This window comes from Aquarana catesbeiana, linkage group LG03 (assembly GCF_042186555.1).
Source record: "Aquarana catesbeiana isolate 2022-GZ linkage group LG03, ASM4218655v1, whole genome shotgun sequence".
NCBI lineage: Eukaryota > Metazoa > Chordata > Amphibia > Anura > Ranidae > Aquarana > Aquarana catesbeiana.
The window spans coordinates 124522962-124547398 of record NC_133326.1 but is presented as its reverse complement, the minus strand read 5'-3'; the positions used below and the strand labels follow the sequence as shown (position 1 = coordinate 124547398).

Sequence of the window (24437 nt, the reverse complement as noted above, 5' to 3'; positions counted from 1 at the left end):
TGTATGTATATGTATGTATATATATATATATATATATATATATATATATATATATATATATATATATATATATATATATATATATATATACACACGCACAGTGGTGTATTTATGTTTTGTGCTGCCCTAGGCCTGACTAAGCTCGCGCACCCCCTACACAGATACACAGACAACCCGCATCTCTCCTCTCCCTGTCACAGCGCTGCTGCTCCATTTACCAGAGAACTCCCCCACTCGCCCCCCCCTCCCCTTTCTGTCAGTCGAAGGGAGAAGAGAGAGAGAGCGGCTCTAATTGGTTTTGCCGTGCTGCCGCCCAGCTTCCTGACCGCTGTTTCCCTCCCCATGATTGGCCACAGCAGAGGACCAATCGGAGAGAGAGAATCACGGCTTTACGGGGGCGGCTTGACGGCTCCTGCTTACACTGCTTTCTGGCCCCATCTGCAGCCGTGACGCCACTGCACTGCTAAGCTTTACTCTGCTGATGTGCCCTGCTGTGCGGGAGGAGGGCGCGGATGCCGTTTTGCCGTTCCCCCCCACCACCCCCCCCCCCCCCCGCAAAGTGCCGCCCTAGGCCTGGGCCTTGTTGGCCTAAGCCAAAACACAGCACTGTATGTGTGTGTGTGTATGTATATATGTATATGTATGTATATATATATATGTGTGTGTGTGTGTGTGTGTGTGTGTGTGTGTGTGTGTGTGTATGTGTATATATATATATTAGGTATTTCTTACTCTTTTATTTTCATTTTTGTTTTGTTAGAGCAGGCCTTGGGGAGAACTACAAACTCTGAACAATTTTGAACAATTTTACAGTGAGCTTCTCCCCGCACAGACTGGGGACACTTTACGTTTCCCCTCAGTAGCATATAATGGAGGCAAGCTTCTAGATCTTTACCCCATTGTTATGACAAACCATGTTCAAATCTAGTTTACAACTGATAATGAGATTTACCAGCACAGGACATCCAGGGTTAATTATAGTAAAGATAAACATTGCAAAGGAGGGGATGCTAATTAGGATTTTTCAGTCCTGAAGTTTTCAGAAAAGAACATTTAAAAAGGTAAGCAGCGTTTTTTTAAACATTGCAGTTATGCTATGTGAACTTGTAACAAATATAAGGTAGTTTTTGTTTCAATGTGTGTATTTGTGGAAATACACTTTAAAGCGGTTGTATACCGCTGGATGTTTTTTTTTTTTTTTTTTTTTTTTACCCTGCAAGGTAAAGTTATAATGTTAGTATGCATCACATACTAGCACATTATGTTAAACTTACCTTAGAATTAAGCCTCCCTCCCTGAGAAGTCCGCTATGCAGGTGCTCCCATCTTAACCCGTCTTGCTTTCAGCATGCGCGCAGGAGCCGCCGGTCACGGCACAGGGCTCTGAAACAGCACGGTTGGCCATTCCTTCGGAGTGCTTGTACCAGTGATGTCACTGGCTGCATATACAGTGAATATCTCCTAAACGGTGCACATTTAGGAGATATTTACACTACTTATAGGTAAGCCTTTTTATAGCTAAAGGTTAGCGAAGGAAATGTACTTCCACGTTTAAGTTGCCTAGTCAGGAAATCAACTTATTATTAGCTTTGTACAGAGTGTTAGGCATCTTGTTTTATTTCCTCCCATTTGCTTTTTTTGAACCTTATCAGTTCATACAGGAAATGACCTTTAGGGTGTTACAAGTCATTTTAAAAAACGGGGAAGAAGGACAGAGTGCTGTAAGTCATGGCAGCCAATAAGAACACTTTTCCCAGTAAACTAAAATCTGGTTACTGCCGTTTGTTTTCTGTGCTTTAACAGACCTGCCTGAAGGTGGATAAATGCTGTTGCATATCTGCAGTCCCAATCCTACATGTGTGTTCACTTTCAGCTAAATCACAGTGATTTGTGATATTTTGTATAGGGTAGGATTTTCAGTGATGAGGACATTATATCTGTATCATGATGTTTGATGGCTATAGTGTAGTTTTTTTGTACATGTGATTGCTGAAATAAACATGAATGATGGTTTTAATGGTGCACACGTGTTTATTCAGTGTGCAGACACTTCTGGGCTCATCTTGGAGAGCAAGTAGCAGTTATTCAGAAAAATAAATTTCAGATAATCGCCTTTTTTTTTTTTTTTTTTTTTAGCCATTTCAATAGACTTTCCGTCATTTCCTGATCTGTTTTCAGCTAATAAAACAGATAGAATGGTTTTCTCGTGTCTAAGGATAGCCTTATGGTTAGTATATTGCAGTTAGGCAGTGTGCTTTCATATTATCACTGTGTTAAACAAGCAAGATTATGGATTAACAAAAAAGAGGAAGTACACTTCAAACAGCAAATCTAATATTGTGAAATGTTGGTATTTTATATTGTAGTGTGGTTTTCCAAAGATCATCATGGTAAATGTAGGATTTCAGTTTGTCAGAGGATCGTTGTTCCACAATCTAGCAAATGTTTGTTTAGCTGCAGTAAAGAAAATGTTGTAATGGGAGTTTTCAATACCACAGGTTCAAGGATAAGTTCACCTTTTAAAAAAACATATATAATAAATGCACATCTTTTGCAGGTAAAGAAATGTGCATTTATTATTATTATTATTATTTTTTTTTTTATTGGAAGCCTGGAAAGCATTGCACTCACAGTCAGCAGATCACGGGTGCAATGCAGGGCTATTGCAGACTCTTAGTGAAAGCTGCCTGGTCGTACATCATACAACGCACAGCCAAGCAGTAACGCACGAACAGGAAGCACCAATGAACTTCCACAGCACTCAATAGTGCCGTGGTAGTTCATTCAGAACTACAAGCCAACAGCCGCAAAGACTGCCAAAACTTGTAGTTTTCCATTCACAAAATGTGAATGAATGAGGCGGCCTGGTGGGCGGAACCCAGCAGTCATATTCTTTGCAGACTGTGACAGAGAGTGGTGGGAGGCGATCCCCTGTTCCCTGTCAGAACATGGAGTCGGGGGAGTGTGGGGGCTGGTGGATTTGTAACATGTTGCACCCTGAATATGGTTGTAACATGCTACAAAAGGTGTACATATCCTTTTAAGGTCATAGCTTCGTAGGTGTCGGTAGAAACTTTAAATCTTAATTGTACAGTACCACAGGCAAAGTATTCATAGATCCTGGGTTATAGACTTTCAGGTGATTGGACATTGGCAAAGCTAATAGGGGACGTGCTCAATGGAATGCCCCCTATAACTAGACCCTACTCTGTGAGTCCTACGTTTTTGCTAGTGTCCTAAGGTGATGGACCTCTTCTCCCTTGTGGATAAATCACTCTTAAGCTTAACTAGTTTATTATTTTGTTCTTTTGGTTTTTTTAATTCTTCATCTCTTTAATCATCTTCTTCACTGCCTTTTACCATCAAAAAAAATAAAAGTAGTGCATTTGGATCAGTGCAACGTCAGTGAAACCTTGGGAGTTGTACCTGGACCGCACACCATGGGGACAGCCTGTAATGTTGCTTTGGGCACTGGATCCTCCACAGGCACTCACCTTGGCACTTATTGCAACGCGTTGTAGTCAGTCACAGGGTGCTATAAAGGTCCAGGGCCATAGTCCATTGCTTTGAAACCCAGACCCTGAGGACCCCCTTCGGGGGTATGCACACCATGATGGGTGAAGCTAGGACTTTAATATACAGTCCCCCAAGTGGACAGGTAAATATAGGGCAGTGGTTCTCAAACCTGTCCTCAAGTACCCCCAACAGGCCAGGCAAATGGAAGATTTTCTTTATCGTACATCACGGGACACAGAGCACCATAGTAATCACTATGTGGCTATATGGGCACCTTCAGATGGTGGACACTGGTATACCCTATACAGGAAGTTCACTCCTTATATAACCCCTCCTACCAGGAGTACCTCAGTTTTTTTTCTCCAGTGTCTAAGGTGTTGGTCACAAGTGAAGATGTGCTCTGAAGAGCTCCACTGGAGGGATTCTTACTGGATTTAAACAGCCTCCATAGACCGGATCCATCGACCGGATCCATCCAAAGTGCCACTAAGGCCAAGGTGGATGGTACCCGGCCTCATACGAAGCACGAGGTTTTGCCTGTAACGCCTCTCTTTGCAGGGCTGGACCCCGGGACCCAGAGCTTTTTGGTCATGCCTACATTACCTAAAGTTTTTTTCTGGCTGGGTGCTAATACAGGTCCAAGGGAGTGGAACCACAATAAAAAGGGACCCTGTCCTGGAAGGTTGCTAACACAGCCCGCTGTGATGGGTGAAGTTTGAATCTGTCTGTTACAGCTGTATCCTGCAGCGAGGATAAGGTAAGAGAAGAAGGCTAGGAACTGTAAAAAGTCCATGTTTTTTTCTTCCATAAGTAAAATGTTGTATGCCTTAGTCTTGTATGCCTTAAAGATGGAGTAAAATGCATATACCTTGGTATGTTGCTTCTCAGTCAGCTCAGTGTCCAGCTAAAACAGCATGTGTGTGGTCTCAGCAGCCAGGGGGGATTCTTATTTGAACAAAGTTTGGCATGTTCCTCTCCCCCCTGGGGAAACTAAGGGGCTGGGGGTACAGCAGCAGTTTGTAACAGGATGATGTTGACATGAATAGCGGCTCCTGCTAACCAAAGACCGCTCTACAAAGGCTACTCATGGTCCAGGAGAAAAAAACAGCCTACTGCTGCTGACTAAGTCATTGGAACCAAATGGTGGTGCAACTGCTTCTCACATTTCAGCCCCTGTATACGTGACTGAAGATGCATTTTCCTTCGCCCTGCAGGGCCTAAAAGGAAGATTAGTGGCTTTAATCGCATCCTCCATCCAGAAGGATAGGAAGCGTGTTAGATCCCCCTCCCCCACCTCAGACCCTTCACCAAGGGAACAGTGGGTACAGGATGAGGTGTTACCCTCAGGAGATCAGGAGGAATAACAAACCGATTACTCCTCTGTGGAGGAAACAACGTTAGATGAACCCTTTTCAGCCTCGCAATGTGAGAAATTGCTAGTACAATCTCTTATGGAGATGGTTCGTTCCACTTTCATGCTACCCCTAACGGAGTCTGCTGAAAGTTCAGTTTCTTCCTTGGGTTCCTTAAAGAGGGAGTCCACCTAAAAAAAAAAAATATTAAAAGCCAGCAGCTACAAATACTGCAGCTGCTGACTTTTAATAAATGGAAACTTACCTGTCCTGGAGTCCAGCGATGTCGGCAGCCGAAGCCGATCAATCGCTCGGCTCTCGGCTGCTGCCGCCGCCATTCTCTGTGAAGGAAACAGGAAGTGAAGCGGTGCGGCTTCACTTCCCGGTTCCCTACTGTGCATGCGCGAGTCGCGCTGCGTGTCCTAAGTGGTCCCCGCTCTCTCCTGGGAGCTGTGTGTTTCCCAAAAGACAGCGGGGGGGTGCTGGAAGGGGCGTGACTCCCACCGGAGTCTATTCCAGGAAGTGGGTGCAAATACCTGTAGTAGACAGGTATCTGCACCCCCCTCCCCCCAATTGTGGAATCGGAGGGGGGAGGAATCAGATGAGCGGAAGTTCCACTTTTGGATGGAACTCCTCTTTAAAACCTTTACAGCCTTTTCATGTGCTTCCTGTCCATGCATTACTAGAAAACCTTATTTATGCTTTTCTGCTTATTTATTTATGTTCTCCCTCCAAAAAGATTCTCTGTTCTCTATCCCATGGAGGAGAAATTCACCAAAAAATAGAATGTACCAGTAGTTGACGCTGCGATTTCCAGTGTGAATAAAAGTCTAACTTGTCCAGTAGACAATAGGGCTGCGCATCTTCACTCACCTCACGATTCGATTATGATTATCCCATCCACGATTCGATTCGATTCGATTCCGCGATGCATCACGATTAATACCCAAGTACCCATGGTTTTCAACTTTTCCTCAAAAAATTAATTCAAGCAGTCAGAAATTGAAGAAATATTAAATATATTTATTTGTATCTGCTATTTAAACAAATTACACCAAGTTCCCTGCATATAGCAAAGTCTGAACATGAACAGTGCAGCAGACATCAACAGTATTTATTTAAAAGAGTACTGTGACATCAAACTGTTGTGTATAATACATACATACAGTGCTGGCCTGGTGCAGTAGTTTACATTTTAATATTTTCTTTTATTAAAAAGTAAACTATAACTTGTAAACACCAGTAACACCTACATCTATAACAGAGCACTTCCAGTTATTGACTGGCAAACATCACAGTGAACCTGTACCACAGTCACACAGTGTGTTGCAGAACTTCCTGGTTCACAGTGATGATTGTTTGCCAATACCACCACCACCACCAGCGCCAGTGAGTCAACACAGATGGATGGCTAGATCGGCGTTATAAGCTCTCGGAGTTGTGTCACCCAGTCACTTTACAGAAAACGTTACCTGCACTCTACCACAATACACCTGTAACTGAAGCCAAGCCAAGCCACCATTATAGAAAGTCTGAAAATCCTTGACAGAATAAATTGTCAACTAAATCTAAAAACCTTGGATAAATCTTTATGGGATCACAAATATACAGTTACACACCACAATACCAAAAACACACACACACACACATCACTGAATCATAATGGTAAAGGGCAGGCCATAGGTCAGGCGCCGGGCAATGTCACAGTCAGACATGAGGTCAGGTCGGTGACGTGTGTATTTTTGTTTGTGTGTGTGTATTTGTGTGATCCAATAAAGATTTACTTCAAGTTTTTAAGATTTAATTTATTCTTTCAAAGATTTGCCTTCCTCTGGTGGCTTGGCGGGCGTCAGTTGTCTGGAATTAAATACAATTTTAGAATTTTATTTGGCTGAGGGTTAAGTTGACCCCCCCAAACATGACATTTGACAATATAACATCAAGTGTGAAAATTCAATGGACACAATAATAAACCATTCTCCATCTCCCCCCAGTGCTAGCAAAGCTTGTTGTCACTCAAGTCGCCACTCAGTCACTTTACAGAAAACGTTACCTGCACTCTACCACGATACACCTGTAACTGAAGCCAAGCCAAGTCACCATTAGAGGAAGCCCAAAAATCCTTGACAGAATAAATTATCAATTGAAGCTTAAAACCTTGAGTTAAACCGTTATGAGATCAGAAATATGCACACACAATACCAACAAAAAACACACACGTGACGTCACGTCAGTTGTGAATCATGAGAAAGGGCAGACCACTGTGTGAACAACGCAGGCAAGTGGCACAGTCAGCCACTCATCAGGTCGCCGGTCGGTGTGTGATTTTTCTTTTGTGTGTGTATATTTGTGTGATCCAATAAAGATTTACTCCAAGTTTTAAGATTCAATTTATTCTTTCAAGGATTTGCCTTCCTCTGGTGGCTTGGCGGGCGTCAGTTGTCTGGAATTAAATACAGAATTGATTTTGTTGAAGGTTAAACCCCTAGAAACAGACAGGCAGTCACAGAGCATGACAGACACACTGTGACATTGAACACGCCACAGTCACACGACGACACTAGTATAAAAATTCTAAATGGACAATTGGACACAACAATAGAAAACCATTCTCCATCTCCTCAGTGCTAGAAAAGTTATAACAAATATAATATTTATATGACATACATATACTCCAGGTTCAATTCACTGTGATGATCATTGATTGTTTGCAATTGCCAGTGCCACAGCCACCTGCAGGCCTGCTGCCACCAGTCAGTCAAAAACAGTGTGACTGTCTGTGACTGCGTTGAGTTGACGCTAGACTAGTGGCATAACTGGCGTTATAAGGTCTTGTTGACAATGACATAGGCAATAGATAGGAGGGACTCGGGAGGGGAAAAAAAAAAAGAAAGTGGGATGTAGAGATGAAGGGGAATGGTGGGGACTGGGGAGGGGGATGGTTGTAGGTGGGGGGGGGGAGGGGTATGGCATTGGTATTTGGTAGGGGAGGGGAAGGGGATGGGGGAAAAGGGGAAAGAAAGAAAGAGAGAGAGACAAAGAAAGAGAGAGAGACAAAGAAAGAGAGAGAGAGACAAAGAAAGAGAGAGACAAAGAAAGAGAGAGACAAAGAAAGAGAGAGACAAAGAAAGAGAGAGAGAGACAAAGAAAGAGAGAGAGAGACAAAGAAAGAGAGAGAGAGACAAAGAAAGAGAGAGAGAGACAAAGAGAGAGAGAGAGAGACAAAGAGAGAGAGAGAGAGAGAGAGACAAAGAAAGAGAGAGAGAGAGACAAAGAGAGAGAGAGAGAGAGACAAAGAAAGAGAGAGAGAGAGACAAAGAGAGAGAGAGAGAGAGACAAAGAAAGAGAGAGAGAGACAAAGAAAGAGAGAGAGAGAGAGAGAGAGACAAAGAAAGAGAGAGAGAGAGACAAAGAAAGAGAGAGAGAGAGACACAGAGAGAAAGAAAGAGAGACACAGAGAGAAAGAAAGAGAGACACAGAGAGAAAGAAAGAGAGACACAGAGAGAAAGAAAGAGAGACACAGAGAGAAAGAGAGAGACAAAGAGAGAAAGAAAGAGACAAAGAGAGAAAGAGAGAGACAAAGAAAGATTCTCCTCCTTTCCTTCTCTCTGAGAAGGAAAGAAAGAGGGAGAGAGAAAGAAGGAAGGAAAGAGGGAGGGGGAGAGAAAAGAAGGAAGGAAAGAGGGAGAGGGGGAGAGGGAAAGAGGAAGAGGGAGAGGGGAAGAGGGAGAGAGAAAGGGGAAGAGGGAAAGGGGAAGAGGGCCTTAAGGGGAAGGGTAGGGGGAGAGGGAAGGGGAGTAGAGGGACTAGGGAGAGGGCGAGACTGGGAGGGGAGACAGAGACTGGGCTGAGGGGGGAGAGGGGATGAGGCTTGGTTGGCAATTGGCATCAGTTGTTTGGAACTTTTAGTATTTGGCTGAGGGTTAAAGTAACCCCTACTTTTTTTAAAATCTTTTTTTGACAATCTTCAAAAATCAAAATCTCAGTGGCAGACACTGACAGTGCTGTGCTATAAACAAAATATATAAAATTAACAACACTGGTGTGGTCAGTGGTCAGTGGTGTGGCAGACTAACAGCGGGCTGGGCAACTTGGCAAGGGCAGGGGCAGTGGCACTGGCAGACACGACAACAGTACATCAGCACTTCCTGGATAAAAAAATGGGACACTGCAAGGCGCAAGCAATGCTGCTCAAGATTTGGGAATGTGTAGATTTTTCTGTAAGAACACTAGTTGATCCACATGCTCTGGTTTTAGTGCGCTTCTTTTTGCAGTTACCACATCTCCTGCAGTGGAGAAAACACGCTCTGCAGACACGCTTGTGCCTGGGATACACAAGTATTGCTTTGACAGCTGAGAAGGGAGGGGAAATATGACCTCATGCTCACACCACCAGTTCAAAGGGTCCTCAGTGAGAGGCAGAGGTGGGGCTTTACAATATTTTTCCATTTCCTCTTCAGCCTTGGCATAGGGGGTCTTGGGTTCTATTGGACCTTCAGTGTCAGTGAAAGACTGTCCCAGCAAACTCATGAGCAACGATCTGGCCTTTTGGGAGGAGATGGAGAATGGTTATCCTCGACAGGTGAACTTTCTTCTTCTTCCAGAGTTTCTTTTCTTCTAGGCACTTGATCCTCCTCATGTGTCCTCTTAGATGTAATCTGTGTTTGAACGAAAAAGAATAGAAATAAATAAATAAAACACATTGTCAATTGCCTATGATTCCGATGGGGTGATGAAAAAGCACAGGAAACGGATGGTTGATTCAGAAGCGTGGCTTACACTATGTAGCAAGCTGTAGCTAGCTACTAGTTACAGTTCGTTTCAAGAAACATGATGAAATTCAAATTAATTGAATTGCCTCCAAGGATGCAGCCTCCTCAGTCACTCCATTGTATATCTCCAATCTCTCCTCCTCTGTGAGGATAAAAGTGCAGAGGCTGTATGAAGGATCTTCTTCTCTGCCTCGCTGCTGTACCTCTTCTGAAGATCTGTTCTGATGGCATTCTTGATCTCATGGATCATGGGTGTGTCTCCCATGGTGTCTGTCATGCTCTGGAGGAGTTGTGCATTTAGAGGGGCAATGAGAGAAACTGTTGGATTACGCTCTTCTGACATCAGCATGGTTGCATCCTTCATTGGCTTTAATGCACTCACAGCATCCTCTGCATTTGACACATCTGTTTCGTTGAGAGTGGAGAGTTAGGACTCTCCTTTTCTGACTTCTGGAGACAGCAAGGTGGCACAGACTGCAGGTTGTTGTTCTAAGAACCTCTCGACCATGTCATATGCGCTGTTCCATCTTGTTGGCACATCAGTTATCAGCTTATGATTCTTCAGGCCAAGACATTTCTGTTTCTCTTTTAGACAGTGGCTTGCTCTAGTGCTGCAGTGAAAGAATGTGGATATCCGTCGCACTCTGCCAAGAAGCCTGGAGAGTGTGGCCACTTTCAGCGCTCGCTGAGATGCAAGGTTCAGTGTATGGGCGAAGCATTTCACATGGGGGAATTTCCCAACTTGAGCTGCAACTATCATGTTTGACGCGTTGTCGGTCACAAGCACTACAGATTTATCGGACAGTTGCCATTCTTCCACAACATGAGACAGTAGCTCTGCCAGATGAGCACCTGTGTGAGACTCATAAATGGCTCTCGTTTGCAGCACATGCGACAAGATCTGCCACTCCTTACTAACGTAATGTGCTGTTATTGTAACATAAGACTCCGTCGTGACTGAAGTCCATGAATCACACGTTATTGCGACTCGACTTGCTTGGCTCATTGACGCAATTATCTGAGCTTTGGTTTCGTGGTAGAGTGCAGGTATAATGTTTTCTGTAAAGTGACTTCGTGATGGGATCTTGTAACGCGGCTCTATCGTCTTCAACCGGTAGCGAAACCCAGTGTTCTCCACAACAGAGTAAGGGCGCAGGTCCTTAGCTATGAAAGCTGCCACAGCTTTTGTTATTCTCTTCCCCTTTTCAGAGTTGGGCGGCAAAGTTGAGAGTATTGCATCAATTTTTGGCTGAGCTGGGTCTATTGACTTGGCGGCACTGGTGGTGGTGGTGGTGGTGATGGCAGGTGTTAGCATCTCTGAGTGAAAACGGCTAGCGTGGTTTCTCATATTAGTAGTATTCCCTAGATATTTAATTTTTGTGTGACAGGCTTTACACACAGCGTATGACTTGTCCAATTCGTGCTTCCCACTTTGTTCATGTTCAGCCAAAATGTGCCCAGATGTTTGCTTTTAAAAAGCTAGGTGCATTTTTTATCTCTCGTTCTTTTTGGTCTCCTTCTGCCATTTTTACTAGTGTAGCATGCCATGTAATTGTGACAGGGGTGATGATGACAATGTTGTCGTCTACAAACTCTGTCAGTATTAAAAAAAAAAAAAAAGAAAAAAAAATTAAGTGTTTAAACCTAAAGCCTGCCACGAGATCACCAGAAAACAAAAGTAACAAGTTTCCTCTACTAGTGTAAGTGTAGTATGATTGTATGTATGTCATGATATGTTAAACAAATAGTTGTCACAAAATCCTTATTCTACCCCACACGCCGTCGCTAGCTACTCGCAGTCGCACTTAGTTGCTATGTGTTAAAAATGTGCCCTCATCTTATCTGTGATCTGTGCTACTGCTAGCCACCGTGGGTCATCAACTGCACTGGGGTCATTGGTCACTCAGCGACAGACGGTCACTCAGATCTCTCTATCTCTCCTTCTCCAATCTTCGTGGAACACTGGCATTGAACACGTCACAAACAGCTACAAACAACATCATATATTGTACCTGCTCCAGGTCCCTGTCCCGCCAACAACATCCTCCTGCTCCCCCCCCCCCCCCCCCCCCCCCCCCAAATGACAACATAAGAACATATGCCATTTCATTATTTATAGTTTTATGTATTCATTGTCATTGTCAATGTCTTAGTGATTGATTCACATCACAACTTCATAGTTATCTTGTTGTTTGTGTATGATATTATTATGGTTTTGCTCATCACTGCCCCACACATGCACTGCACTCACCGCAGCAGCATGTGTGGGGCAGTGATGAGCAAAACCATAAATCATACAAAGGTATCAATGAAGTTGTGATCAATCACTAAGACAAACATTGGACATTCAATAGATTAGAGAATAGAGTTAGACTGACCTAAACCGTAATTAATTAAATGGCAATGGCATGGTCACTTAAACTCACTTTAACCCTTTCATGACTAAGCCTATTGACATTTGGTGTTTTTTACAAGTTAAAATCCATATTTTTTTGATAGAACATTACTTAGAAAACCCCCAAACATTATATATATTTTTTAGCAGAGAACCTAGAGAATAAAATGGCGATTGTTGCAATATTTTATGTCTCATTGTATTTAATTTATTGTGCAGCGGTCTTTTAAATGCAACTTTTTGGGGAAAAAAAAAAAATACTTTCATGAATTTTAAAAAATCGAAACAGCAAAGTTGGTTAGCCTAAATTTTTTGGTATAATATGAAATATGATGTGTTACGCCGAGTAAATAAATACCAAACATGTCATGCTTTACAATTGCGCACACGTAGAATGGTGACAAAACTACGGTACCTAAAAAATCTCCAAAGGAGACAAAAAAAAATAACAGATACCACAGGTTAGAGTTACAGAGGAGGTCTAGTGCTAGAATTATAATTATTGCTCTCGCTCTGACGATCCCGGTGATACCTCACATGAGATTTGAACACTGTAACTAACTATGCGGGCTGGGTGCGACTTGCCGAGCCAACTTCCATATGCGTTTTCTTTGCTGCAGGCCGCTTTTATAATTTTTTTTTTTTTTTTCTTATGTCTTTAATTTGAGAGGCTAGAGCGGCGGTAGGCAGGGGATGTCCAGTCCGCTCCTCTGGGATAACAACCCCGGTGCCCGCTGTAAAAAACGGTACCGAGCGGGATGATGCCTGCAGCAGTGCCGCTGCGGTCATCATCCTGGTATAACCCCCCTAAGCCGAGGCCGCAAATGCGTCCACTCGGCGCAAAGGGGTTAATGTTTAGGAATAGGAATTCAGAATGGCATGGTAAGCACCATCATCATTATTAATATTTATTATTTACAATAATACATTTGGCATTTGCATTTTGCAATGACAGACACAGTCCACTCCTTCCATAATGCATCAGAGATACAGATTATATGATATTTTATTTATAATATATTATCTTAGTTTAAGTGTAACACCGTCCTCTACTATTTGTCTAGTACTACTACTACTAATACTACTGTGTGTGACACAGACAGTGAGTTACCTACCTGTGATGATGACGAGTCGGTGACGTGTTACAGCTGAGCTGGGCAGTGGCACTGGCACTCAGCCACTCACTGGCAGTCTGGCACTGCTGGTGGAGCAGGTCTCTCCTCCTCTCCTGCTGCTGCCTGCCTGTGAGTGAGGATTGGAGTCTGAGGACAGGACAGAATGACAAGTTTACTGAGTGTCACTTCTTCGTTCATACTGTGTGTGTGTGTCTGTGTGATATGGTGACACTAACATGATGATGTGACACACACAGTCAGTTACCTACCTGATTAAGATGATGGTGGTGGTGGAAGTGGTACTACTGAGCTGAGCACTGCAGTGGTAGAGTGGCTGGCTGGCATTGACAAGATGACTGGCTGGCCTGGCTGGCACTCGCTGCTGCTGGTCTGGAGCGGGTCTCCTCTCCTGCTGCTGCCTGTGAGGACTGGGAGTGGACTCGGAGTGAGGGCACTCATTGGACACACTGACAGGACACTCAGCCTGGTGAGGGCTGGAGTCTGAGGACAACCAAGTACAGCCTAGCTCGGGTCTCTCAGTCCGTGCCCTGAGTTGGGTGACGGTACTGACGGACCTTCTCCCTCTCCCCCTGTGACAGCCTGCTGTGTTGTTCACTCACTGCAGTGCACACACTGCACAGCGGGAGCCCACTGGGAGGAAAGCTCTGGGGGGACTGGTAGTCCGGGACACGGAGGAGGCTGGAGGAGGTCGGACACGTGTTGCTCCGCTGTCTGTGTCTCCTCTTTCTAAGCCGCGACACAGGAGGATGACGTCAGCGGGAGGCGGGAGAAAACAGCGCGAAAGCTTCGGCTGCTATCGGCTTCACTCGGCTTCACTCAGAGGCAGGTCATGGCGCGGCGGCACGGCGCGAGGATGACGTCATCCTCAATAATCGATTATTTAAAGCTATAGAATCGATGCCGCATCGTGGACGGTCGAATCGCGATGCATCGATTCGACGATTAATTTCAACAGCCCTAGTAGACAATGCGCAAATGCTTAAGGATCCAACATATAAAAGGTTAGAATTCCTGGTAAAATCCTCTTTGTCCCTGGCAGTTGCCATTACTCAACCTGCAGTCGCTGCAATAGGCATCTGTCAGTCCCTAAAGGACCAGTTTAGACAGGCTCTTAAGGAGGTTCCTGCACAACAAGCCCAGGATTTTGTTTTTTTACTTTTATTTTAGATCACTGCAATACCATCCTGATCATCAGGCACCAATAGACTGTGCTGACGTCCGTTTAGCAGCATTCTGTTGGGACTGATCTGGAGTGCATAGCTCAATTCCGGTTGTCACATCGATTCAAGTTTATTATTGGGTGGGTAATCTCACAACCCAGTTAATGCACTTAACCCTTCTCTGGTTATGGTTTTATCAAGGTCTTTTCACACCAATGTTGGTACTTGTTACTAGCATCCTTTCCCTCACTCCCTGGTCACTCTCCCCCCCCTTTCCTACTCCCCCCTGCTTCTTTCTCACTCTTTCCCCCCCCCCCCCTTCTTTTTTTTTTTTTTCCCTCTCTCTCTATCTTTCTTTTTTTCTCCCCCCTCCCCCCCCCCCCTTTCCCTCGTCTGTTCCTTCTTCCTCCCTCTTTCTCCTTCTTTCTCCTTTTCTCTTTTCACTTTCTTTTCATTTTCCCTCCACTTATTCCCACTATATTGTACTTTTTCCATCTTTCTATTCAACCTTCCAAAAACTGAATGGAGATGTCAGACCCATTCTAGATCTAAAGAATCTAAATCGGTTCCTGAAGATCCGCTCCTTTCACATGGAGTCGATCAGGTCAGTGGTTTCTATCCTACAAGGAGGAGAACTTCTGGCGTCTATCGACATCAGGGATACATATCTGCATGTCCCTATATTTCCCTATAACCTCACCAAAGGTTTCTGCAGTTTGAGGTAGAACAGCAGTTTTTCAGTTTGTAGCCTTGCCCTTCGGGCTAGCTACAGCACCCCGGGTGTTCACAAATGTGCTGGCCCCACCTCTAGCCAGGTTAAAGGCACAGGGCATAACAGTCTTGGCGTACCTAGATGATCTATTGCTAATAGACCAGTCGGTGGCTCGTTTGGAGCAAAGTGTACGCATTACAACCAGTTACTTGGAAAGTCTGGGTTGGATTCTCAACCTAGAGAAGTCTTCCTTAAAACCACTAAAAAGGCTGGAGTATTTGGGCATGATCATAGACACAGCCCAGAAAAAGGTGTTCTTGCCTCAGGCAAAAATCAACTTCATAAGAGAGCTGGTGCAGATGGTCAGATCAAAAGGAGATCCCTCCATTCGCCTTTGCATGAGGTTGTTAGGAAAGATGGTGGCTTCATTCAAAGCAGTTCCCTATGCCCAGTTCCATTCAAGACTATTGCAAAACAGTATCCTGTCTGCTTAGAACAAAATGATTCAAGCTTTAGACTTGCCAATGCGGCTGTCCCTAAGGGTGTCCCAAAGCCTCAGTTGGTGGTTACTAACCCAGGATCTGCTGAAAGGAAGATCCTTCAGACCGGTTACCTGGAAAGTGGTAACGACAGATGCCAGCCTTTCAGGCTGGGGAGCGGTACAAGAAAAGACAACTATCCAGGGACAGTGGTCAAGAACCGAAAGAGCCTTGCCCATAAACATCCTAGAGATTCGGGCAGTGCGTCTGGCTCTGAAGGCCTGGACTCTCAGGTTACAGGATTGTCCTGTCAGGATCCAATCTGACAATGCCACAGCCGTGGCCTATATCAATCACCAAGGGGGCACCAAGAGTCTCGCAGCGCAGAGAGAGGTGAACCATATTCTAGCATGGGCAGAAAGGAATGTTCCATGCCTATCGGCAGTCTTCATTCTGGGAGTAGAGAATTTTTTTTTTTTTTAGACATTTTTCGGGCTGTTTGCCAAAGATGGGGGACTCCGGTGTAGATCTTCTAGCGTCCAGATTCAACATGAAGTTAGTCAACTTTGTGTCCAGGACAAGGGATCCACTCGCATGCGGAACAGATGCGTTGGTGACCCCGTGGGATCAGTTCTCACTGATTTATGCATTCCCCCCTATTCAGTTACTGCCATAACTTCTTTGCAGGATCAAGCTGGAACGAAAGCCGGTAATTCTGGTAGCCCCAGTGTGGCCCAGAAGGTCATGGTATGCAGAAATCGTAAAGATGGTGGTGGAGGATCCATGGTCCCTTCCACTACGGCCAGACCTACTCACTCACAGGGGCCGATATTCCATCCTACCTTACGAACGCTAAATTTACTTGGCTATTGAAATCCACATTCTGAAGAAACGTGGGCTTTCCGGGTCAGTTATCTCTACTTTAATTAATGCAAGGAAGCCAGCTTCCATAACTATATATTATAGAGTCTGGAGGGCTTCCTGGTTTCCTGGTTTGGATCCAAGGGTTGGCGTCCTCGGAAGTATATCATAGGCAGAATTCTTGCCCTTCTACAGTTAGGGGTAGAGATGAAATTGGCCTTGAGCACTATTAAGGGCCAAGTCTCAGCTTTTATCGATCCTATTTCAAAGACCATGCAAGCAGTGATGCGGCTTAATCCGCCAGTTAAATCACCTTTTGAGCCCTTGGGACTTGAACTTAGTTTTGTCAGTGTTACAAAAACAGCCATTTGAACCGATACAGCATATTCCCTCAGTCCTTCTGACAAGGAAGTTGATGTTCTTGGTTGCTATATCCTCAGCAAGGAGGGTTTCAGAATTGGCTTTCTTCTAAAGAGCCATATTTGATTATTCATGAGGACAGAGTGGTGTTGCGCCCTCGTCCAGGTTTTTTGCCAAAAGTGGTCTCAGGTTTCCACCTGAACCAAGATATTGTCCTGCCATTTTTCCAAAACCATGTTCCAGGGAAGAGAAGTCACTACATTGTCTTGATGAGGTGAGAACGGTCAAAGTCTAGTTAAAGATGACTGCTCAGATTCGGAAAACTGATGTCTTGTTTGTTCTGCCGGAGGGTCCTAAGAAAGGACAGGCAGCGTTGAAATCCACTGTCGCTAAGTGGATTTGGCAAGTTATAATTCAGGCTTATGATTTAAGGGGTAAGATTCCACCTTTTCAAATCAAAGTGCACTCTGCCAGGGTGGTTAGTGCTTCTTGGGCAGTGCTCAGATCTGTAAGGCCGCAACTTGGTCTTCAGTACATACATTCACCAAGTTTTATCAGGTGGATGTAAGAAGGCATGAGGATATCATCTTTGGGCTCAGTGTGCTGCAGGCAGCAGTATAGGTCCTCAAGTCTGGGGTTGCCCTATGGGTTGTGTCTCCCTCCCCTCAAATAGCATTGCTATGGGACGTTCCACATAGCTATTACTATGGTGCTCTGTGTCCTGTGATGTATGATAAAAAAATAGGATTTTTATAACAGCTTACCTGTAAAATCCTTTTCTTGGAGTACATCACGGGACACAGAGGTCCCGCCCCTGTTTCTGGGGTTTAAGTATATTGCTTTGCTACAAAAACTGAGGTACTTCTGGTAGGAGGAGGGGTTATATAGGGAGTGAACTTCCTGTATTGGGTATACCAGTGTCCATCACCTGAAGGTCCCTATATAACCACATAGGGATTACTATGATGCTCTGTGTCCTGTGATGTACTCCAAGAAAAGGATTTTACAGGTAAGCTGTTATAAAAATCCTATTTTTCTCCCCCACACTCTTTACAACTAAAGCAGGAGCTTCATGCAATATGCTTGCTAAGGTAACTAAGCTCACTGCTGCTGTGTGTAAAAGCCTCAGCATTGTAGTCTTTGATTCTCTTCCATCTTGCCAGGCCGCTTTGAGTACAAAGAGACCTGCAAAAAATGTTAAGACCTTTCCCATTATGCCCCTTTCACACGGGCGGACCGATCAAGAAGATCCATTGCCCTCAATGGAGCAACACGGACATGTCTGACACCTGCTGACATCCCATCTGTTAAAAGCAGATGGGTGGGAATTCTGTTCCCCATCCATCTGGCAGATTGGATGACAGTCTGTTGGAAACAAACAGGCGGTCTGTTTCCATCGGATTACCCATATCCATTCTGCGTAAGTGGATCAGACACGGATCTGTCAATCGCTTGCTCACTGGGGATCAAGGGACAGATTACCCACTGAGCAGGCCTCCCATCTGAAAGGGGCCTAAATGAACAAGTAAAATGGGCAGCCTGTGACTATTGGATAATTCCAGAAAAGATTTTCACTCCCTTTTTAAAAATCTTTCCTGAACGCTATCCAGTAGAAGGTGGAGTTCACTGGAAAGTAGCCTGTTTCTGTAGGTGTTCCTGCTGCAGTCTCAGTCGAAAACAAATGGCTCCGTAGCAATTTAGGATGTTCCTTCATTCAAGGATTCTGCAGATAGAAAGTTTGAGATGCTTCTGATTGCTGTCTTTACTCTGGCAGGCACAGCCCTGCAACCGGCTCTTGCTGGCATTTCAGTAGTCTAAACTGCAGGTAACAGGACTAGTTCAATTAACAACCAACATGACCCTGTGTTTATTACAGAGCAATTAAAGTAATTACGTTCTGCTCTTTTTGTGTTGATGCCTTAGATAATAAAATAGTTGTACAATATGGTGAGATTTACTGACCATCAATACATTTATCAATTCTATAGCCCAACAACTGATAGCCTTTTAGCCTCTGTTGAACAGCATTTACAGTGGCACATCATAGGAAGATGGAAAGGACAGAGGTTTTATGTTTGATTTGAGACTTTCAACAGATTAAAATAGTATAAAAGACACAAAACAGTTCTTCAAGGCCAATAGTAAAGTTCACGCAAGTGAATATGTGATTTTTGACATGGCAGTAATTGTTTTTTGGCTGAATAATTGTTTTAATTGTTGAGGTATTTGTATGAGTAGGAAAATCTGTCACCATACTACGTAAAACGGTAGTAAACTCTGTATTTAAATTTTTATCTACAGGTAAGCTTATAATGAAGTTTACCTGTAGGTTAGGTTAAGTTAATATCTCCTAAACATGCACTGTATAGGAGATATTCTAGTGAACAGCAGCCAGTGATGTCACCGGCGCATGCGCTCTGAAGGAACAGCATACCCACTCCATTCCTTTAAAACTCTGTGCTGCAGCCATGACTCCTGCGTACATGCGGCTCGGCCTTTCAAGCTGTTGCAGCCCGTGAACCTGGAAAGAAGAGTGGGTGAGGATGGAAGCCTCTACAGCAGTGACCATGCCACTGAAGGGCTTCATTTTAAAGTAAGTCTCTCATAATGTGCTAGTATGCAATGCTTATTTACCTTTACTGGCTTAACTGCCACTTTAATAATTGAAGGCAATTATCTTGCATCTCTTTTTCAAGCCCACAAATCAGCCTTCAATGTATCTACTATATATGACATTACAGAAGTAGTAACTGTTTCAATAAAAGAACATCATTGTATATTGTTTGCTTGGGGGGGGTATTGAAAGTCTGAAAAATAGCAATATTTCTAACACGTGTATATGTTCTGGCCTTGAATGGGCTGTTCCATGTGCAGAAAGAACAAGACATTTTTTGTCTTCTGCCTTTCAACAGAAACAAAAAAATGATACTTTCTGTAGTATAATATACTCATGTCCTTGGGCCTCAAGATCTGTTTTTTAAGTTTTTTGCCCTTGTCACTATCTATCCCCAGGACAGTCTGCAAGGATACAAAGCACAAAACAAGTTTCTTAACAAAGAAATCTTGGAGCTTTCAGCTCTGCGAAGAAACTCTGAAAGAAGGGAACAGGAACTGGAGTCAAAGGTGAGGCTTTTTCAAGTGAAACTACAGTGTACAAGCCAGATCTCCCAATATATAGCTGCCTTTTGTATGGCTGGCATCATGTGTAAAGGTTGGTCCATCTACAAGGCATCAACATAGTTGATTATCTGTGCTAATTGTCCAGGTCACTTGAGGTTTGTCAGAAGTGGGAATACTTTTTTAGGGCCTAGTGACACCACAACACTGTGCACTGCAACACACCTGCTGTGTGTTGAAGCACATTGCCTAGTTTCACTGAAATAAGGGCAGCACTGATTATTGTAATGGAATGTTTGCAATGCCTGCATGTCATTTTGTTAAGCCTGCCATAGAGAGAGCGAAAATTGGGCCGGTTCAGCAGGAACCGGAAGAATTTCAATCCATCTATGGGCAGGCTGGTTGTGCTGAAAGAAACCTCCTGCTATCAGAATACAATAGCATTGAGGGAGGGATTTCCCTATCAACACTGATTGTGGTGATGGGGAAATTGAGCAATTTTCTTTCTTTCAACCCGTGATTAAAGGAAGGAAAATTTTTATAATGCATGGCCTGCCTAACTGTTTACATGTGCTCACAGCAGTCTCAATATAAAACACATATAGACCCAAGATAGGGATTTTTTTTTATCCTAGCTTTCCTGCCCAGAACCACATACAATAGAAATGTGAAACTCCTAAATTTGAATAAAATTCTTCTTAAATGCCTTTTTGAGTTTTCCTATTTTTTAGACAAACACACCATATATTCTGTAATCCTATACTCGATTTTTACATGGTAGATGTGTAAAGCATTCAATTAGTAGGACAGCCAATCGGCAAAACTGAATACAGAAAGATCCATGTACATATATCTCTTACTTATGAGTATGCACAAAAATACTTAAGCACAGCTGCAGTGTTTCCTGACAGCATAATCGGTTCCCCAATTCATTTGGAAATGGGGAGGATGATGGGAAGACATAACAGATGTAAAATGGTGTGGATCACCATCCACACCAAGATCTAGGTCTTAATATTAAATTTCCAATGCCTCGTACACACCGCTAGCTGGGTTGAACAAAAAAAGACTTACAGCTCAAGTCGGAGCTACTGTACTAACAATCCAATGTTAGTACAGTGATATTCCCTACTGTGCTATTGTGTTCATACCTCATTTTTGAGAAGTGGTGGCAGTCTTAAGCAGGGTATACACATCCACATCCAGTTTTGGTTTTTTTTGTTTGTTTTTTTTTGTTCAACCACCAGGTTGAATGAAAAAAAAACAAAACTAACAGATCCCTGAATCAATACAGACGATGTTGATGCAGGGATCCCTCCTGCTGTTGCGACATCCTACAGCAGGATTACCCCCTGACAGAATACACAGATCAGTGCTGCAGCCTTTGGGTGAAAGCACTGATTCAATGGTTTTCCATCATGACCATTCGACAGAAGCCGGTTGTTAGACTGGCTTCTGTTGAACAGACAGCGGTACACCTGTACCGAAATTTGTCCTAGTCCTGCTGATTTTCGGTCTATGTATACCCTGCTTTAGACATGGGGATTAGCATACATAGGTTGCTTAGAAAGGGGGACATTAATTTGGGGATTACTATAAAGTAGTTTGGTTAAGTAGCATTGGGTATATTGAAAGCTTTGTGCTATTGTTGGTCAGTAGCCAGTGTTTGTATAAATGATTCGTATTGAATGCATACAATAATTTTTCAAGAAATAACGAAACAGAGGGAGGGTCAGAATACATCTTAATAAAATAGTCTTTTTTTTTTTTAGCCCCCCAAAGAGATAACAAAGTTGTTTACAGCCTTTGGAAATCTGAGGAATCCTTCTTCCCTTTTTTTTTTTTTTTAATTTAAGTTAAAGGATAAGTTCACTCTTTAAAAAAAAAAATGCACATTTTTTTTAGCATGCAAGCATTTACAGTATTATTTTTTGTTGCAGGAGCCTGTAAAACATTGCACCAGCGATTAGCAGACTGCTTATGCCATGCAGGTCTCTTGCAGATCCGTCAGTGTATTGGCTTCCTTGTACAAGAAAGCCGATATTTTCTGACTGGAAGACTCAGTGAATTGCCACAGCGCCATGGTAGTTCATTGAAAACTACAAGCCAATAGCCGCAAAGTCTGCCGGACCTTGTCATTTTCCATTCAAAGAGGACTTTTTTGAATGGTGACAGCAGACACGGGGAAAAGATCCCTGGTCTTCAGTCACAGCGGTGGGGGGGTTGCATTCATTACATGTTACACGATACACCCTGAACATGGGTGTAACATATGTTATAAAAGGTGAAAGGTAGTCTCAAGTTCAGAAAGGTGAACAAAGTAAGGCCGGTAAAATGCATTACCTATTAGAAACCCATCAAATTTAAAATCCTTCCTGAAAGCTAGCCCTGTAGCTGCATACCCTCTATTGGAAAATCAGTGGAAAAACCTTCTTATAATTTAGGGCCATTTGAGTGGAGCCAAAAACTCAGATGCAGAAAGGCCCTTGTCCCCACCAAAGAGCCTTTTAGTGAATATGCATAATGCTTTTTCCCCAGGACTCAAATATCAGCTATGAGATGGCTTTGCCTTCAAGTTTTAGAAACTGCATGGTTTTAATTGAACAGTCTTGGTCATATGAATCCCTACATGTGCTATCCAAAGCTAAGCAATTTACTTTGGATGGTGTAGTAATTCCTTTGTTTTGTGATTTTCATAAATATTCTGTAGTTATGGTAGGCCAAGTCTAAATGTATCCTTCTTTCTGTAGTATGCTACCCTAGAGGCCAAAATGTGTCAAATTGAGAGCAAGTACCTTGTCCTCCTCCAAGAAATGAAGACACCAGTGTGTTCCGATGTCGAGGGACCCAGTCGAGAAGTGGTTAACCAGCTGTTGGAGGACGCACTAAAGGTGGAGACAGCTGAGCACACAGAGCACACGTTCATCAGACCACATGCTATGAGGTACCTAGAACCTTTTTATAGGAGAAGCTGCTATTTTGTCTGAGCAGGTCTTAGACCCCTGTGTGTTCAAAAAGTAATCCTCCAGAATGGACTTCATCCGCTAGCCTGGTGGATTATTATTATCTGCAAAATGCAGCTGCTGCTTAAATGTTCATTAAAATTATGAGCACTGTAATGAATGCCTTCAGCCTTGTGTACAAAACAAATCTAGACTAAGGCCTCACCTTCTGTATGATGACAAAACATGGCATAATCTATAGTGAATAATACATTTGTTGTGAGTAAAGTTCTTAGATTTGTACATCTAACGCTTATTTTAAACCATGTTACCTTTGTAGCTATGAAATGTAAAGTGACCAGACCTGACCAAGAACATTTCTAAGGTAACATGCTGACGTGTAGCTACCTTGTGGTGGCTACTAGTGCATGTCATTGCTTTCAAATGTTCTAGGCTTTATTAGGTTTGCTTGATCTTACTTTAAAAAGTAAGATATGTGACTACTAGTTTTCTTAAAAAAAAAAAAAAAGGAAAGGGCTAACATTACCACTTTAAAAATGAATTACAAGTCATTCATATTGCAGTGACTGTGGTCTGTTAGTTTAAAGCTGAACTCCTGGTAAATTATAAAATGATTTATTAAATCCAGTTAAAATAAAAATCCTTACAAATGAGAGAGGGGGAGGTATAGTGTGTATACTGTTCGCACTTTGTTGCATTACATAGTGCGAGCTTCCTGGCAGAAGGAGAAAAGCAGAGTGATGACTTCTTCTGTATCCTGCTGCTCCTTCACTATACCGATACAGGCTGGAGTAAGCTCTAGACCAGTCTGTATTGCTTAGCTTAAATGAAGCATAAAGAGAGGGCACAGAGAGTGCAAGGATAGCTGTGCTGTCTGGAAGAGGTGGCTGGATCTCATGAGCAGCTGTAAGTAAGCAGAATGTGCTCAGGCCCAATGTAAGCCCTGCTATACCCCAATGCGGCTTTGAACTTGCGCTACTTTAGCGTGATTTCAAAGCCCCAGATCAGTGCGATTTGAATCTTCAATTTTATTGCGGCTTACGACTTAATCCAACAGAAGTCAATGCACGTCGCAATGAACTGGCAATAAAGTAGTGCAGAAACCTTTTTCAAAGTCGCTGGGACTTGCATCACAAGGATTTGAATGGTTCCATTGGCGGCAATAGAGTGCGACTTGTCATAGGATTTTAAACTGTCAACTCACATGACAAATCACACTGATGTGAACCAGGGCTAAGAATTGCAGGGGTAAGATGTCTACATACCTGCATTGGCCTGTTGGAGGGGGTCCCACTTTCTTTGTTGGATTTGTAAATTATTATATATTATGAAGTACACAGCAGGAGTTGTGAAAGCACACAATGCTCCAAGGTGGGGGAGAAAAAGAGACAGAAATTTTGGTGGTAACATTTTGTGTTGGATTTCAAAAGCTATAAAAGCAAACTACCCAATGGCACTTCCATTATTAGAAGAACAATATTCAGATTTAGATCGTGCTCAATAATTGGCCATTATTAAAGTGACACATGAGCAGTAGTTTTAAATCTTTTTTTTTTTCCCTTAAAGGATTAAGCCCTGCTCACGCAGAGGTCCGAAACACACCTTTTGTCTCAAT

The 24437-nt window shown here is 43.2% G+C and overlaps 1 protein-coding gene across 1 annotated transcript in view; it reads left to right on the top strand.

Annotated features, from left to right (window-relative positions):
- The window catches only part of TBC1D2B (TBC1 domain family member 2B), a 129037-nt gene that overhangs the window by 79285 nt on the left and 25315 nt on the right, over positions 1 to 24437 (top strand). The window contains exons 7-8 of the mRNA XM_073619164.1: positions 19755 to 19865; positions 22610 to 22803. Coding sequence (XP_073475265.1) covers positions 19755 to 19865; positions 22610 to 22803 — 305 coding nt within the window. The remainder of the gene's footprint in view (positions 1 to 19754; positions 19866 to 22609; positions 22804 to 24437) is intronic.